The 17921-nt window shown below is 58.6% G+C and overlaps 1 protein-coding gene across 1 annotated transcript in view; it reads right to left on the reverse strand.

The window, feature by feature from the left end:
- Nucleotides 1-4245: 4245 nt before the first annotated feature.
- Nucleotides 4246-17921, reverse strand: part of Fbln1 (fibulin 1) — a 67239-nt gene continuing 53563 nt past the window's right edge. The window contains exons 16-17 of the mRNA XM_027954667.3: nucleotides 16644-16775; nucleotides 4246-5036 (exon numbers count right to left, since the gene is read on the reverse strand). Coding sequence (XP_027810468.2) covers nucleotides 4897-5036; nucleotides 16644-16775 — 272 coding nt within the window. The 3' untranslated portion in view covers nucleotides 4246-4896. The remainder of the gene's footprint in view (nucleotides 5037-16643; nucleotides 16776-17921) is intronic.

Consider the following 17921-nt stretch of genomic DNA (forward strand, 5'->3'; position numbering starts at 1 on the left):
AAAGGCTGTGCGATTTCTTCCCTTCAGTGAGTGCTTCAGAAGAGCAGGCACACGTAGAAATGGGGCACAGAAACCAGACGGAAGGGAGAGTTCAATGTAAGTGTGAGACAGCGGATCACTCATTGGGCACTAATCTACAGCTGAGCTTCCCAGCAGTCAAAGTAAAAAGGGATATTTGGATGCTAAAAGCATGTTTTTATTCAAGTTTGTAAATTAAATCAAGCCAATTTCGTTGCATCCTTCTAGAATTGTCTTGTGAAATTAAAATGAGTTTTATTCTAAAAGGGTTGGCACATGGAGAGAAAATGAAGAAAATAAAACTGATGAGAATAAATCTTGGTCTTTGCAATAGAAAAGGAGCTGGCCTCTCCCAGGTCTGAGAGGCCCCACCGTTCTCCACACGATCCTTCTGATAAGGCCTGCATCTGCCTCTCTGGGCTTCCGCCAGGCCTGGGTTAGAGGAGACTTGCAGGAAATACCTGTTTGATCAGAAAAGGGGAGTGAATGGACATTTTCTGAGAACCTGGAAGAGCAAGTCTCCAAGTAAGAATGAGAAGGACTGGAACAAGGAACCGGAATGATTTTTTCATAGCTCATCTTCCAAGACAGGCTCCGAGCCCGTGTTACCGTCATCCTCCTGCTTTATGTGCACAAAAATCCTGCAAGGTAGTAATTACTAGGCCTATTTTGCAGATGAGAAGACTGATACAGATGAGGGAAACTCTGGGAAGGTCTTGAAAGAGCTGTGAGAAAGGCTGGGCTCCGTGCCTGGCCGCCCCGGGAGGCGCGAGGAGGGGGCTCTTCCCAGTGACGTGCACACCCCCCCACCACCTCGGAACACTGGGACGGCCTCTGGCTAGCGGAGTGCACAGCTTGCACCACGGCGAGGCCTGTGCTGGGTTTGTGTCCGCGGCTGCTGGCTCGGTCATCATCGCGCTCTTGTTTTTATTTCAGGCACGTTCCTCTGCGGGGATTTGTATGGGGGTACAAGTTCAATGGCTACTCAGGGAAGTGAAGGGAACTTCATTCGCAGAGAGGAAAGGTGGCGGTTGGAGAGAGCCCGGGAGGGCCTCAGGTAGGAGACAGCTTTGGGGCTACTCTGGGGCACCCCTTGATCTCTGAGGCTCACCACTGACCCTGATGGTGGGTTGTTTGGGGGGCACCATGCCAAGTTGCTACTATTTCTCTGCGTGGGCCGCCCTTGACCCGTTGGAAGGGTTTTCCTTCAATCTCTACTAAAGCAGGCTCTGCGGCACCCTGAGCCCCACTGCCTGCCTCCCCTCTGTGCCAGCCCCTGCCTTCCCCTGGACACCGGGGGCCCATTTCTCAGGGTGCCAACCCACCAAGCTGGGCCCGCCTCAGCTGCAATGCTGCCCTGGCACGCGCTGCATCCCGCCGCCCTCGGCCTCCCTGCCTACAGTGAACAGGAGCTGGGCAGGGAGGCCACAGGCTGGCCTCATGAGACTTCTAGGGTCCTGAGTTATGTAAGTGTCACCAAATTGTTGTGGCAGAGAAAGAAAAATAAAAAAGCACCTTCCATGGTGTGACCCAGTCCTCCTGGAGCCCAGTTGGAGACCCAGGCTGGACGGATGCTCCCTGGTCATCAGCATAGGCCAGCGTGTTCCCTGGCCTAAGGGCCATCAGTACACTGTCCCTTCTTGCTCTGTTCTGGGCTTGGGGTCAGTGTGCTCCAGTGTCCAGGTTGATGCTTCTGGAAGGTTCTATCAGCACCCGCTGAGAGGGCTCAGGAGAAGCTAATGCCCACATTATTCCCTGTGGAATAATCCCTTTGTGCAAAACCAGAGTCTTCACACTGGAGCGGGAGGGCCCTGCTTCCTAAAGCAAGGATTAGGCCATTGCTGTGTGCGCAGTAAGGAGAAGAGGTCCAGGAGGGTACCCCTGGGAGTCTGAAGGTCCAAGGAGAAGGGTAAGGAGAAGGGCAGAGCGGGCTTCACCATTCAGGAGCCAGCCTGGACCACTGGGCGTTCACACACTGCTGGACTCACTGGCCCTCAGAGTGCAGGAAGGCTCGGTGCTGAGAGCTGGGTCCCCTGAGATAACGGTTGGCTCTGTTGCTGCTCAGACTTCCTGGTCAGGCTGTCGCCCCTGAGCCCCCTGAGGACTGCCGGCAGAGGCACGCCATGGCCTCTCTGCTCCTGGGTCCCACCCTCCAGGTGACACTTTCTTCCTTGGCCCAGTTCCAGGACCCTGTGTCTGCTGCCTCTCCTGCCCACGGCTCCCCCCGGGGCGTGACCTCCTCCCTGTCTCCAGGCTCCCTCCGGCCGCCTCTCCTGGGCAGGCCTCCCCAGGTTGGGCTCCAGGGAGGCCCTGGGTGTGTGGGCTGCAGCTTAGGCTCCTGCACCAGGCGCAGAGGCTGTCCTAGGCTTGCAGCGTAGGTCACAGCCGTCCATACACGGAGACCTGTGCTCTGTCCCTGAGTTCTCCAGAGGAAGAGGGAACAGGAGGGAGGGAGGAGGCGGAGGTCTGCCCCTGACAACAGCCCTGCGCCTCACCCTCCAGCCCAACCCCTCGGCACCCAGGGCTGCCTGCCCAGGGCCGAGCTGCAGAGCAGGGAGGGGCCGGGGCACCCGAGCCTGGCAGTTGAGGCCGTAGAGCCCGGGATGTGGGGAGAGACATGGGGGCCATTCCCTTGACCTCAGCCCTCTGCCCAGTGGTGTCAGGGACCTTTGAACATGGCCTGGATCCCTGAAGGCTGAGCGTCCCCAAGGGGAACCACCCGGGGCCATGGGCACCAGGACCCTAGAGCCAGTGTGTGGAGGAAGGAAAATGGACACTGGCTTTCTATGTGTCCCAGGAAACTGGGCCAAAGTCCCCAGGGAAAACCCTGGCTCCTTCCAGCCTTGGGGCAGAGACACCCTCACTCCAACCACCCTGGCAGAGCATCTGCAGACGGAGTGGCCTCTGACCTGACCCGACAGAGCAAGTGGGCAGCAGCAAGGCCACCAGGTGCCAGCGTCCAGCTGCCCCTGCGTCAGATGAGCAGGCCAGGCCTCGTGCGTGTGGGTGGCTGGTCCACCCCGGGATCCGGCAGCTCTCTAGCCGAGTGGGAGCCGGGCTCCCCCTCCCGTGACCACCTCCCCTGGCTGAGTTACCTGCACACGATTAACTATGCAATTATCTAGGCTGAGCTGCGGAGAGCAGCCCTCAGATTGTCCAGGTGGGCTGCGGGATATGAGCATCTCGCGCTGCACCGTGGGAAACGTGCCTTTCTCTCTTCCAGAGCCCAGGTGGCGGCGGCGGTCACCTCTGGGCCAGGCCGGCTTGGGCATGTCTTATCATTTTCCAAGCCCAATCTGCCCATTCCGAGGCACCCACCACATGAGCCCCTGGGTCAGGAGGTCAGTGGACTGGACGAGGTGGCAGCAGGGGCTTCAGAGGCTGCTTTCTGGGAGCATGGGGGTCCCTGGTGCCCATGTGAGGTCAGGGCCAGGGAGGGGGAGTGGAGGGGACCTGTGTGCCCTGGTCTTGACCATGCTGTCCTGCCGAGCACAGCCCGCCCTGCATGGAGCAATCAGAGAGGTGCACAGAGCCCAGGAGGGACCATCAGTGCTGATGGCCTCCAGAGTTCCTTCTCCACCCCATGCCTTCCTTCCGGCATGAAACGGGCCCACGATGGGCCGCACGTCTATGGAATGGACAGACTCCTTGGTCTGGAGCGCTGCTCGAATCCCCCTGTGCTGACCTTGTCACTGGACATGGCTCCCTGGTCTGCCCAGCCCCACACGGCCTTCCCCAGGCCTGGCCTGGCCTGACAGTGTTCACACAGTGACTTCAGAAACACTTGGCGTTCCCCGAGGAGGCTGGACTCGTGTCCTTGAGGGTCGGAGAGGTCTGAATAGGCCTTCTGCAACACCAGCCGCACCCGGAGACCTGACAGGGGCCACGCTGCATGTGAGGTCCAGATCTCAGCCAGGGCCAGGGTCCAGGCTGCCGAGAATGAGAAGGTGTCCTGAGGGTGAAGGGGGTCTGTGCCTGAGAGGAGGGGGAAAGGATTTTGGGGGGACAGTCCCTGTCCTTTTGTTGCTGAAGGACCCCTGAGCTAGCAGGAGCCCCCTCTTCCTTCTTCTTTTTTAACTATAGATGGACACAATATCTTTATTTATTTTTGTATGTGGTGCTGAGAATCGAACCCAGTGCCTCACACAGGCTAGGCCAGCGCTCTACCACGGAGCCCCAGCCCCAGCCCAGGAGCCCCGTTCTAGAGAGAGTTCCATACACAGGCCATCAGGAGGATCACAAAGCTGTTTATTTCCCACCTGTGAGAAAAGGACGCAGGGTACAGAGAAACCCAGCCAGTCCCCAAGCGAACACACTGGGGCCACACCAAACACCACAGCCTGTGTCTTTACCAGGAGACCCCCCTTGTTTCAACAGGACTGCAGTTGACCTTCTAAGTGTCCCCACGGCGTTCTTTCAGGCTGCTTCTGGGGAGAAATGATTGTACATTTATGTGCTCTTCTTCAGCAGCCATGAACTTAGAACACAGAAGCTGATTGGTGTCAAAGGACCAAAATGTCAAATTTCATGTAATTGGGCCTTCTCTTGGATTTTGGACTGGCTGCCCCTTTGAAAAATGTCTTTCCTCAGTTCTTACCAAGGCCCAGTCCACAGACAGAGAAAGGCACAAAATTTAACCTTTGCATTAAAAACATCAGCAAGGTCTTCAGCCAGACAGCTGAGCAATTACACTCATTATTTAAACACCAAAGTACTCGGATGGGCTTATTCACCTGGCTCAGCAAAATACATATTGGCCTAATGCTACAAACCAATACATAACATTTAAAAATGCCTTCGGGGTCAGACAGGCACAGCGGTCACTGCAGCAACGATTTGGGCTGCAGGTGCACCCTCGGCTGCCCCGTGGACCAGCCCTCAGAACCAGTACTCAGAGACAAAGATGTGGACGTTGACAACATTTCGGTGGGAGACCACACCCCCGACCACGTAGTTCATCTCCAGCTTCAGGACGGCATGAAACGGGCCCACGATGGGCCGCACCTGGCGCACGACACCTGGGGAGAGAGCAAAGGTGTGCTGGAAGTTACCGTGGACTGCGGCAAGGAGAATGTGTTGGAGGCTTTCCCTGGGGCAGTGTCAGGGCGGAAGAGACCCAGGCCTCATGGCCCCAGCCTGAGCCAGGCCCCCAAGTCCCCCGACAGCATTCCCTTCCAAGTCTGGTTCTGCTTCCCCCTCAGGGGCCCGGATGTGGACTCCCTACTTCCTGCATCACACGTGGCTGGGACAGTGAGAGTGTGGGCCTTGCAGGCCGGTGGCTCTGGGGTCAGTGCCACTCCTGCCTTCTTGGAGCCTGGGTTTCTGCTTTACCACCATCTACCAGACAGGGTCTAAAGGAACTGAGAAAAAGGGCTGGCATGGAGTAGACGCCTGGTAGGCCCTGTCCCTCTCCTCCTGAGTCCCATGCCCAGTTATGACCCAGGGAGAAACGCAGCAGAGGCTCTTCCCTGTGTTACTGGAGGATCACAGGGCCCTGGATTCCCCTCTTGCCAGTGGAGCAGCCCTGACTCCCGGGGATGTGCCTGCAAGATCCAGGTGCCCCAGTCATGCCCCCGAGCATCAGCTGCAGGAGCTGGCCTTATGCACCACGTGCCTTCCTCACAGTGCCCCAGAGACAACTAACAGCCCTGCTTCCAAAACTGGAATTTTCAATCTAGGATTGAAAATGGGGAGTGCTGTGTTCCCGCAGGAGTCTGTGCAGGTCCAACAGGGGTGAGGAGGAGGTGAGGAAGGCTGGGAACCAGGACAGGTTGCTGGAGGCGACGCCCTTCCTGTAGAGGAAGCCCAGGAGCCACACCTGCAGGCCTGGGGCAGAGCGTGCAGGGCTGCTGATGGCCTCCAGAGTTCCTTCTCCACCCCACGCCTTCCAGCATTAACTGCTTAGGAGCTGGTTCTCTGCTTGAACCACCTGCCAACTTCCATAGCTGATTGCAAGATTCCAACACAACGTCACTTCAATGGAGATGGGGAGAGATGTCTGTTAGCAGAGCTCCTGAGCCAGTGGCCGTACCACACGGCAGCCTCAGGGTCTAACAACTCTGACCTCAGGTGGCCACAGTCTCAGGAAGTGCAGGGGACAGCCTGCATCAGGCAGCAGAGGCCTAGAAGGACTGAGGGTCATGAAGGCCCCCTGCACCTGCAGCAGGTCCCTGTCAGGAACATCAAGTTCATGCTCCAAAGGAGAATATGGGCATATTTCACAGTGCATTGCCCAGCCATCAGGGTGGAACCCCAGGCTGCTCCCCAACAGACATGGGCACTAGTTCCAGGGAACAGCAGCCCAGGCCTCTGCAGGCTGACAGCAACCTCTCCCCACCCGCGACCCTCCCCATGATGAGGCAGGTTTGTCCTGTCCCAACCTCATGAACATCTTCAGCTCCAGGCAAGGGGCGTGGCTTGTGGCCACTCGGTTGCCCTGGGCCTGAAGACAAGGGCGCTCGAGTCCATTCCTCCCTGGGCTGGGCCAGCCTGTCAGGGTCAGGGTGGGCTCACTCATGCCCCCTTCGCTCCACCATCACCTTTTCCTCTCCCAGGCCGGAGGCTGACAATGGCACCCACCAGCCACAGCACCCTGGGCCCCCTGCTGACCTCACCTGTCTGGGCACGGTGGGGAGGGGGTCCTTACTGCCCTTCCTGGCACTCAGAGAATGTGGCTCCAAGGAGAGAGCCAGTGGCTGTGAAGCACCCCAGGGCAGAGGAAAGGCACTGTCACAGCAGCTGCCTGTCTACTCTGACTTCCACTTGTCAATGAACAATAAGAACATGCAATTATTCAGCTGGACACAGTGGCCCACGCCTGAGATCCGATCAACTCAGGGGGCTGAGGCAGAAGGATTGTGAGTTCAAAGACAGCCTCAGCAACTTAGCGAGGCTCTTAGCAACTCAGCAAAACCCTGTCATTAAATAAAATATGAAAAAGTGCTGGGGATGTGGCTCAGTGGTTAAGTGCCCCTGTGTTCAATCCCTGGTACAAAAAAAAAAAAGGAGAATATGTAATTATTATAATAAATATATGTTATTTAAACTATATAAATATATAGTTAATATATAAATGTCACAACATCTTATATAAAATAATTAATAAATTTGCATATAATTATATGTAAAATATAATTTTTATGTTTTTTGTTTGTTTGTTTTTGTTTTGGTATCAGGGATTGAACCCAGAGGTGCTTTATCACTGAGCTACATCCCCTGCCCTTTTCAGTATGTAAAATATGACTTTGATATAAAATATTTATAGATTATGTAACTAAATATTTGCAATGAAACATATAGACAATATAAACATTCTAAAATCCTGAATAATGACCCTCGCTGTTATATTTACATGTTCACCTATTTTTGTTTACGTCTGTTTGTAACTGAGCTGTCCTGGCTGCACGTGGGACCTTTAACAACAGAACCCACAGTTCAGACAGCCCGCACGGGACGGGGGCCAGGTGCTCAGCTAAGTGAGCAGGTACAGCTGGACGGGTGGCGCTCCTCTGTGATCCCAGTTACTTGGGAGGCTGAGGCAAGAGGATTGCAAGTTCAAGACCAGCCTGAGCAACTCAGTGAGACTCTGTCTCAGGCACACGGCAGGAGTTCAGCCATGAATGTCGAATGAGATTAAATGAGAAGAGAGAAGGAGAGAGAGAAGGAGGGAGCCAGTCCGTAGAGCCTCCTTGGTCTAGGAAGATAAAACGTGGTCCTGAGGGGGGTCAACAGAGCTCTGGGTGAGGTATGTTTTGGGATTGGCCACTCTAGCAATAAAATGCAGGACAGAGGGGCAGCTCCGTCATGCCTGGCTTGCCCATGCCACCTGCCCACCTGCCCAAAGGCTCAGGGGAAAAAGGAAACAAGGACGTGATGCTGAGTTCCACCGGGTTGACCTTCCGAACGCGGGTCCTTGGTATTTCTGCTCCGGGTCTGGTGCTGCTGGTGTTCCTTGGTGTCTCTGTGCTGCCTCGAGACATAATTAAGTCTTCTTTTCCCCAGTAGAAAAATGTAGGCCCCCTCGGGCATTTCGCCCTGGTGTCTTGGCTCTGCTTTATAAATCCAGCTGACGCCCTGGGATCCGGGATCCTGAACACACAGCACAGGTCCAGCGAGGAGAATGTCATTGCGTCTTGGGGTCCGTGGCCACATCTGTGGCCCCTGAAGCCATCTCCCAGTTTCTGCCACTTGAAGCTGCATTTGCTGTCCATCCCCCGTTTGAAATGATAAAGATGAGCCTCGGGGCTCTCGGCACCATCCCCACCCCTGACTCACTCAAGACACGGATCTATAAAGAAACCTAGAGCCGGCTCTCCGTGGTTCCATGCTGGCCAGCTGAGTGGCCTCCTGCAGGCGCCATCCGTGCTGAAGTCCAGCCTCCAATGCAGGACTCTGCGATTCTACCCAGTGTGGTGGAGAGTGCAGGATTGTCACGAAGCACTTTAACAAATGAGGTGACGAATCGAGACACTGCATGAGCTCTCATGCCAAGGGAAAGTACCTGTCTTCAAAGGCAAGTGGCTGACTTTGAAGGCCACATGTCAATACTGCACAAAGAAAAAGAAGCTGTTCCCACTGAGCTCAGACTAGGGAGTCCTCTGTCTCCTTGGTCACGGTATTCCACCATCAGGTGAGGCTGGGCCATGGGCACTGCTTTTCTTGGCCATTCCTGTGTCCCTGGTTCTTAGAACATGGCATGCTCTGCCTGAAGCACTCCAGAAGTGGTTGTTGAAAGAATGGATGGACTCAAAATTCACATTAAGCACCATTTATAAAAGTACCACCCACAAATGAAAGTATTGGGAAATAATGACCAACAGCCGAAGTCACCGAGATTTCAGTTGCTGCCCACCTGGAGGGAGACAGCAACAAAGAGAGCCAGTCCTCACCGTCCAGCCTTAGTGCCAACGTGCGCTGCCAGCCACAGGCAGGGTGGAAAGAGGTGTGGGAGGAGGGGCTGGAACAGAGGGCCGGGAGCTCAGAGGACACCTGTGAAGTCTTGCCACTGCACACACAAAGGGCATTGGAAAGCAGTCACCAGGTCTCAGAAAACCTCCCTGGATGGGAGTCACTGTCCCTGGAGGCTGAGACTGATAAGCAAGGGGGAGAAGAGAAAGGACTGCCTTGGGCACAGTAGAGGATGCCTCATTGGAACCGGTGGGGGCAGAAAGGCTTTGGATTTTGAAAGTTTCCGTCTCCATGGTGCGGTATCTTGGGGACGGCTCCCATGTCTGACCACGAAACTCTTCTGCGTTCCACACACGCCTCACACATGGCCTGAAGGTCACCTACTCAGTGCTCCTATAATTTTGTGCACGAAGCAAAGTTTGAAGGTGTGGGATTTCCCCCAAGGCGGTGTATTAGCATCTGACCGTGGGGTTTGGGAGCAGCAGGGTGAGGGTCTGGGTCAGGGGTACTAGGCTTGGACCTGCAGAGCAACAGACCAGAGCGCGGCTGGGCTGGGAAGCAGGCTGCGCCTCGGGGGGCAGAGGAAGTGAGGAAGTGCACGGAGCCTCTTCCATCCTCCGCTGGGCTGTGGAGACCCCATTGCCTGTCCCAGATTCCAAGCTAAGGGCCGTGGAGTCCAGCCCAGTGGGCGGTCCCCAGAACCCAGCTCCTCCCAACCCACGGCCTGTCCCCACGTCACCCTGTGATGTGACCCTCAGGGTGCTTTCAGAACACACTGCCCTGAGTCTCGAATGTGTGGCAAATGTAGCAGAAAGGAATTGCGCTTTCTAGAGTCACCACCAACTCAGGGCGCTCGGAGTTGGTGGTGCACGGAGGGGAGGTGCTCAGGGCTTCCCAAACCCTGCCCTCTCTGCACCCCGAGAAAGGGCGCAATGGCCCAGAAGAAGGTTGGGTGTCCCTTCTGCATATTTAAACACCAACTGTCACCCAGTGTGCCCCAGGGAAGTCCATCCCATAGGCCACAAGGTTAGGAACGTGCCCCCCCCACACTCTGTGGAGGGGATAGCCACCCGGCTGCTAAATAAAGCAGAGCAGCCCAGAGGGCGCCTCCCCTCCCACTTCCTGTGGGAACTGGGCTTCCACGCCTGTGGCCACGCAGCCTACCCGCCTGCCTTTCTCCCCTCACGGGGCGTGGCAGGGGCCACTACCATCTGTGGCTCTCAGGGGACTCAGGTGGGCGGGCTGCTGAGCATCCATAGCCAGGGAGGCAGAACCCAGGCCCCAGGCCACTGAGCCTTGCCACAGGGGGTGGGGGAGCCTGGCAGTGTTCGGGAGGGTCTCCCTGATGCACCCTCCTTTACATCGTTGGCCAAAAATGCCACCAAGACGGGAGGGGTAAGAGACCATTCCCTTCCTCTGTATCCCCGGTCTTGTCCTCCTGCCGGGGTCCTCCAGGGCCCTAGACCCAATCACTGACCTACTGAGATCTCCCCAGATGATCACAGAAACCCACCTCCCTCCCAGGACTCCAGCCTGCTCCCCAGAGTCCAACTCCGCAGGCCCTGGCCTCCCTCCTAAGGCTGGGGCGCTCTGTTCCGTTGGCAGGTGTCTGAGAGCAGCTGTCCTCCAGCCCTGCCCCCGTGCACCCCGCGTCCACCTGGGCTCTCAGGCCCCTCCTCCCCCCACACCCTCCCACTGCGGTCAGAGCCAGACTCTGGAACGTGAACCTGATTGTGGGGTCCAGTTTCTGCCCTGCCTGAAGCTCAGCAGGGCCCTGGTGCCACACAGGGAGGACGACACACCTTGGTCAGGCCCCCCAGCCCTGTCCAGCCCACTGTGCCCCAGCCACACTGCGACCCCAGGTCCTGCCACCACGTGGGGGCCTCAGAGGACAAGTCCCATCAGCTTGGCTCAGAATCGACGTCCCAGAGGCCATGGAGGGCCGGGTCCTGCCCTGTGCCATCCCAGAGTTAAGCCAACACGCTTCCTTCCTCAAATTGAGACGCCCCGTGGGATCAGGACTCCCGCAAGCAGCCAGCGAGTGCAGGCGGAGACCTGAGGCCGAGGCCTGCAGCTGCACCCGAGCGAGGGCTTGCACTTGTTGGCCAGCCCCAGTTTGGGTCCTCGCAGGGCGCTGGCCCACGGCGGGGCCAATGCAGAGGAAACATGATCAGAACACAAAGGTGCCTCAGAGCCGGGGCTCGGAGGGCTCGCGGCCACTGTCCCCAGGACAGAACCTCCAGCTGAGCCCGCAAGGAAGGGGCTGGGGGAGGCGCCTGTGCAGGAAGGGAGGGCTGGGTGGAGGGGCTCAGTGTCCTGGTGGAGAGCAGAGAAGGGAGGGCACAGGAGCAGAGAGCGGCACCCTGAGGCGCCACCTCCGCCTCGCTTTCCTGAGCTGCTCTGTGGATGAGCCCTGGGGCAGGAAGGGCTCGTGCAGGCCATGGCACAGAACCCCCAAGCTGAGCCAGGCCCACCTCAGCGCCCCGTTAGCCAAGCTCTGAGGGCAGAGGCCCTTCCGCATGGGAGAGGCCCAGCGAATCCTCTGAAAGGGGATCCGATCCAAACTCGGAGCCCGAGCCTGCTCCCGGAGGGCACTTGCTGTGGTGCCCACCGCACGGGCACAGCTGGGGATCTCAGAGCTGGGCCGGGCCTCCAGGAGTCACCAGGAAGATGGCGGCAGCAGGCACCCCCATTAAGTCCCACTGTGCTGTGCACAATCTCAGGTGCTGTCACCTGCTCTGGAGGCCCCTCTGTGCCTCGGTTTCCCCACCTTGAGAAGGGAAATCACTCCAGTGTGGGTTCATATCATCCCCGGGCCATTTTTTTTCTTTTTTCCTTCTCATTCTTCCCAGATGTCTCTACCGCTGTGGCCTTGGCTAGAGCGCGTCGTTTAAAATCGGGAGTGATTGGTGCATCGCCTGTGGATATCAAAGGCTCTGCAAAGGTTCACAGCAGCAGCAGTAAGGGGGTCACAAATCGTCCCACTGGAACCGAGGGGCCTGAGAAGCTGGGAGGTCCACGAGCTGCTCTGGGCTGGGGGGACTGCGGGCGTGTCTGCTCTGTGTGTGCAAGGAACAAGCAAACGGGCCTCACTGGAGGAGTGGACCCCGCAGAGGCTGCTCCTCCCGTCAACATGAGTGAACCTCGAGCCCCAAGCTCAGGAGGCTGTGACTGGCTTTGGCATGGCTCCTGACCTTCGTCCTTCCCACGGGCACAATCGCGTCTCTGCCCTCTTCATGGCGGACTTCTAGAAGGCGTCAGAAGCCCCGGTGCCCCCACTCAGCAAGTCTTCCCTCCACAGGGCTCCAGGGGCCCCCGGGTTCTCAGTCCTCATCTGACAAGGCCTCCACTCCTGGCTGCGTTTCTGGCACAGCAGGCTCATGGAGAGTCCTGTGTGAGCAGGAGGTCGCGCCGGCCAGGTGAAGAATCGGAGAGGAGGCCCCACCTGGAAACGCCGTCCCTCGGTGCTCCAGGATCACCCAATGTCCCTCTGCTGCCTGCTCTCATCCCCGACCTCTGACCACCAGGGCCCAGGCCCTCTTCTCCCACCCCTCTGCCCCTGGTAACGAGCCAATCCACGCTCGAGGCTGTAACCAACAGAACACTGTCCTTCCCCAGCCTGGCAGGGCTGGACCTCACCTCTCCCACATGGACACAAAGGAAGTCTTTACCCTAAAGGGGGCCAGAACCCAGGACTGCTTATAAGGACCTGCTTCACTACCGATGCTCTGTGGCTAGGACCTGGACAAACTGCAGCCAGCAGATGCCAGCAGTGTGGACAACAGCCAGTAGAGACCAGTGGACACCGGGACTCCACACTGGCCTGGAGTGGAGTCTAATCTCCATCCTCGCTCGCACCCCCACTACCCCGTCCGAGAAGCCCCCTACCCTGGACTGCTCCACCATCACGTCTGCGATCACAGCTGGCTGACCCAAAGGCCCAGGATCAGTCGAGCCATGTGCAAACAGGCCGCAGGTGGAACACTACCTCGAGCTGCCTGCCCCCTGGCTCCTCCTGGCTCTCACAGAAACGTTGGCCAAGCCAGCTCTCCACCAGGGGAGCGGTTGAGAAGCAGAGAGCAGAGGGTGGTAAGGGGCCTGAGGCCCTGCACCTGCTGCAGCCCAGCAGCAGGGGTGCCTAGGGGCCTGGGGCCTGTCCTCCCACCCCAGGCTGGCCGCATGCAGCTGGCATCACCCTGTTCAAAGATCCCGTTGGTCACCCAGAAGCTGTTACGTGACAGAGTTTTCTGAGCTCCCTGATCACAGCCTGCACCCTGCAGAGCCAAGGGTGAACCCCGAGACGGCTGAGGAGGGCTCTGAGGCCCGAGAGCCCCTCAGGCCCTGGAGGAAACGCATTCTTCATTTTTCACTGACAGCCGGGGAGAGAGGAATGCAGGGGCACTGTCAGGGACAGCGGCTCGCCCGGCGCAGTACCTGGGTCCCTTGGAACAGGCTTCAAGACTGCATTAGCCGAAGGTCTGGCTCCTCTGGGTCCTGGTTGTCTCGGGGCATTGACCTCCTATGACTTTGAGGGGAGTGAACACTGTGGTCACTGGGCCTGCAGGCTTGTCCACTGGTGATTTCCTGGGACGCCCACACTCCTAGCCAGTGGGTCTTAGTTGGCACCAGCCCAGCTCTGGAAGGTTGGGCTCCAAGCCCACTCTGGGCCCAGCACCAAATGGCCTCTGCCAGCCTCGTGCCCACCTGGCCCTTGCACCTGCGTCCCTGAGTAGGGGTGACCCACAGCACAGGGCATTGGCCATCATGAGACATCAGCTCCTATGCGAAGCAGCTCACCAACGTCCTTTCTGCCCACGGGTGGAGACTCAGCCTGCCTTGCCTCCTTCAGGAAGCCCCTGAAGTATGGCCTGGAGCTGGCAGGCGTCCAACCAGTGCCCTGGGCAGGCAGGTGCCCCTGCCGTGTGCTGCTGGAGGCCGAGCTGCCTGGGGGTTCTCAAGGGGCTCAGGAGCCTCCCAAGGCCTAGCAGGTAGCAGCAGATGGCAGGACTGAGGGTCCAGGGACCCTTTCTCCCCCTCAGTCGACACCCGGGCTCCGTCTAAGATGGGGCCTGGGAATGCAGCGCGCTCAGAACAAGTCTGGAGATGTCCTGGCTTTGCGGTTTTCAGTTACAGGCTCACGCGGTCATTTAGCTCCCTTCCCTCCTTGGCCCAAGGGAAGGGCTCCTGCCCCATCCCGGGCAGTGATGTGAGTGGGCACAAGAACACGGGGGGGGGGGGGGGAGAGCGCTCAGCAGGGGAGAGGAGCATGAGGGTGAAGCCCACTCCCAGGCAGCTGCATGCCGGCTCCAGTCCAGCAGGCAACCTTGCCAGGTGGACGGGCCTGGAGCTGTGTGCCAGGGAGGTCCCAGGGCCTCGGAAGCTCCCAGAGGTGGTTCTGGGCAGCAGAAGAGAGGAAAGAGGTGGACGGTGAAGGTCCCAGGGAAGACAGCCCCAGCAGAGAAATGTCGCATCCAGAGGCCCAGGAACAAAGGCAGCCAGAAGATGGGACCTCCTGCACACAGTGAGCGGGGAGCCGCCAGGGCCACCTGGCAGGCAGGGCTTCGGGAGGAGCCGTTCCCAAGGGCCGGGCTGGGGCCTCCCCATAGCCCAGCCCAGAATTCCAAAGACCAGGGCACCCGTGACCAAGCGCAGCGAGGGGAACGGCCGCTGTGTGGCTGGGTCCACATTCCATTCCCAGGAAGCCCACTGCCGGGAACACCTGTGGTCACCTCTCACACCCTGGGGGCCGCTCCATGGCCTGCGGTGTCCCGACTCACTGTGCGGTGCCCCGAGTCACTGGTAGAAGACCAGCAAGTCCCTGCCCCTCTGGGCCTCGGTTTCCCCTCTAGAGGGGGGTTGGGGGAGATGGTCTCCGGGGCCGCACGGCTGGGCTGTTCTGCCCCAGCGCATGGGAAGCCGAGAAACGGAAACTCCCAGGGTGCTTCCCTCTGGGATGCTGATGTGGCCAGAGACGGCATCCCAGGGCACTAGTGGTGTCATTCCAGGCCCGGCTGCTGCCCAACCTCCTGGCTGGGTCACCCCAGGAAGGATTTAGCTGGGAACGGAAGATGCAAGAATGTCCAGGGACTCGCCCCTAAGAGCCCCCACCGGCCGAGGCGCCGCACCCCCCAGGCAGGCCGTTCTGAGCTGTTGGTGAGGTGGTTTCCGCCAGGAGGGCTTGGGAAGGAGTGAAGGAGTGAACCGGAAGGTCTGTGATTCCAAACCGCTATGGTTCCCAGAGCTGGGAGCTGCCCAGGGGCCAGGTCCCGTCACAGCCACACCCGCAGGTCATTTTACAAGGGGGAAACAGAGGTCCAGAGCGGGCAGTGGCTCTGGGGCGAGCAGCCGGTTTCATGACTGCTGACAGCCACGCTGCGCCCTGCTGGAGTCCCGGCCAGGGCTAACACACCATTCATAGTAATTAACTAATTATTGCTGTTGCCAACTAGCGGAGGAGGAGGCTGGGGCGGGGAACCCCCAGACGACTCAGTCATGTTTACAACATGCAAACCCATTTAAGAGCTTGTAAAGTCGCTATAAATGGCTCTTTGGCAACGAGGGATTAACGGCCAGTTTAACAACCGTCAGGTTTGGGGCGGCAGGGGTGAGGTTCCAGGTCCAACAGCGCCACCTGGAGCCCACGTTCCAAAGCGTCCCGATCTGGTCAGGACCTCAGAAGCCCTCAGCTCACATGCCCATTCACTGAGGCCCAGGGGAGGGCAGGGGGTGTCCTCAGCTGCTTGGAAAGTGTTCATAGTACAAATCCAAGTCCAAACCAGCAGACCTGACGGTGACATTCCCTAAGAATAGAATTTCTTTGAGATGTAACTTTCAGGCGAGGTTCCGTGGACCACAGGAAGCGTGTTGCCGAGTGCTGTGGTCTCAGCGTGCTTTCAGACGTGGTTGAGACAGGGAGGGCTCTGCCCTGTCCCCTCCCATCCCCCTGACCAGCAGCTGACCGCATCCCCGCCTCCACGGGAGGGCACAGTACACGATCTCCCAAATTCAAATAACTTCCCTCTGGTGTCTGCTCTGGCCATTTCCTGTGCCCAGCTCACCCCTTCCCCTGCCCAGGTACCAACTCCACAGATTTGTCCTTCACCTGTCCTTGCCCTGGTCTCCTTGGTGCTCCCGAGACACCAGATCTCCAGGGAGGAAGCACAATGGCTGCATAGCCAGAGGGGCTTGGGCAGAGGCCAGGCCTAGGCCTCTTACCAGCGGACACTTGGGGAGCAGACAGAACACGTTCAAGGTCACGCCACAAGTCACAGTAGCCCTGTGGCCGAGACTGGAGCCCAAGGCCTCGGATTCTTCCTTTGCTACTCCTCCCCGAGACCCCAAGGGTAAAACCCCAGCGCTCCGCTGACCATGGGGCCATGCTGAGCCTTGAGCCAGAGCTCTCTTCACGTGACAGCCTTTGGAGGTCACAGCTGTGAGAGGCCACAGCTTTCAACCCACCTGTTTTACAGCTAGGGAGATGGAGGCCAGGAGAATTCCCATGGAGAGCCAGGGGCACAGCCAGGGCAGGCTCTGCCCCGCTGGGCTGTGCCTCAGGCTGAGACTGAGGGGGCTGCAGGCTGGCCCCTAGGGACGGCGGAGGGGACTGGCTTGGTAAAGAGACTCAGGTGCGGGCCGGGCAGGTCCAGAGAAGGCTTCCTGCCCAACAGCACAAGGAGGGGCAGTGGCTGATCCTTGGAGCACGGGGGAGGGCCACTCACCCACGGTCATGCCGTCCATGTAGCGTTTGATGATATCGAAGGAGTCCCGCAGGTTCCCTTCCGTTATGTCAAAGATGATGTCAGCCTGGTTGGCAGGATACAGCGGCGTGACCGTCCGCAGGAAGATGATCTCTGCAGAGAGGGCATCAGATGGGAAAGGGTGCACTACGGGGCCCACCCCAGTGACGCCCCCAGTAACGAGCACCCAACACAAGGGACTGTTCACAAGGCAACGTCCCTGAAGCTGTGGAAGTCCTACGTGGAGAGGTGGAGCTCCTGAGCCCCACGTCACAGGCTGTGTGGCTCCATCAGCAGGGAGACTGGGGGCTGGAGAGGTTTGGATGTCCCTGAGGCCAGGAAGCCGATCACAGGGGTGTCCACTGAGAAGTAATTAGTGAATAGTTACAAGCACTTATGGAGCTGGGGAAGGGGACTGGAGGTCCACGAGGACACCAAAGGCCCAAGCTGGTTCCTCTCCTGTGCACACCAACTCGGGGAGAGAGATCGCTCCTTGGGGAGGCTGGGCTGTCTGGGTTGGTCCATCTCTAGACCACTGTGAAGAGACCAGGCCACCCTGGCCTGGGAGCCACTGGTCCCAGAGCCCAGCCTGACTCCTGGTGGTCTTGGGGGAGTCTTCCTTGGCCCTCAGTTTCCCCATACATAAAGTAAAGGGCCATTAGGTGACCACTAATGGCTGAACTTCAGCACTGAAGTTCAGGGTCTGGACTTCCTGGGCCCAAGATACTCAGAGGTGTCTCCAGCCACATCCAACACCCTGTGAGTCACCAGCCCCCATGTCGGCACTGGCTGGCAGGGCCACGAAGCTGGCCGTGAGGATCTGGGGAGCCCTGCTGTGTGGCTTGGTGAAAAGCCAGCGTCACCAGCCTCCAGCCCGAGTCCAGACCCCTGTGAAATGCTGCTCCTTCCTTCTCTGGAGGGATGAGCCGGTGGGGAGCCAGTGGGGAGGGACTGCGTGGGGACTGTGGCCTGAGGCAGCTGGGCCCTGGGGATCTCCCCTGTCATCCCCAGAGCCCTGCACGATCCTGCCACGGTGTCAGCACTGGGGTTGCCCTGGCTGGCTCAATTGGAAGTCTCCTCTGAGAGGAAGGATCTTCTAACCATGGTGTCCCCAGAGCTTGGCATGGGCTCAGTGAATGTCTGCGGAGTGGTCTAGTGATGGTGAGCGCCTCTGAAGGCCAGGGCTGGAGGCTGCACAGTGGCAGAGTGGCTGGGGACCGTGGCAGAGTGGCTGGGGACCATGCCAGCCCCAGCACAGGG

Source organism: Marmota flaviventris, chromosome 3 (genome assembly GCF_047511675.1).
Source record: "Marmota flaviventris isolate mMarFla1 chromosome 3, mMarFla1.hap1, whole genome shotgun sequence".
In the NCBI taxonomy this organism is placed as follows: domain Eukaryota; kingdom Metazoa; phylum Chordata; class Mammalia; order Rodentia; family Sciuridae; genus Marmota; species Marmota flaviventris.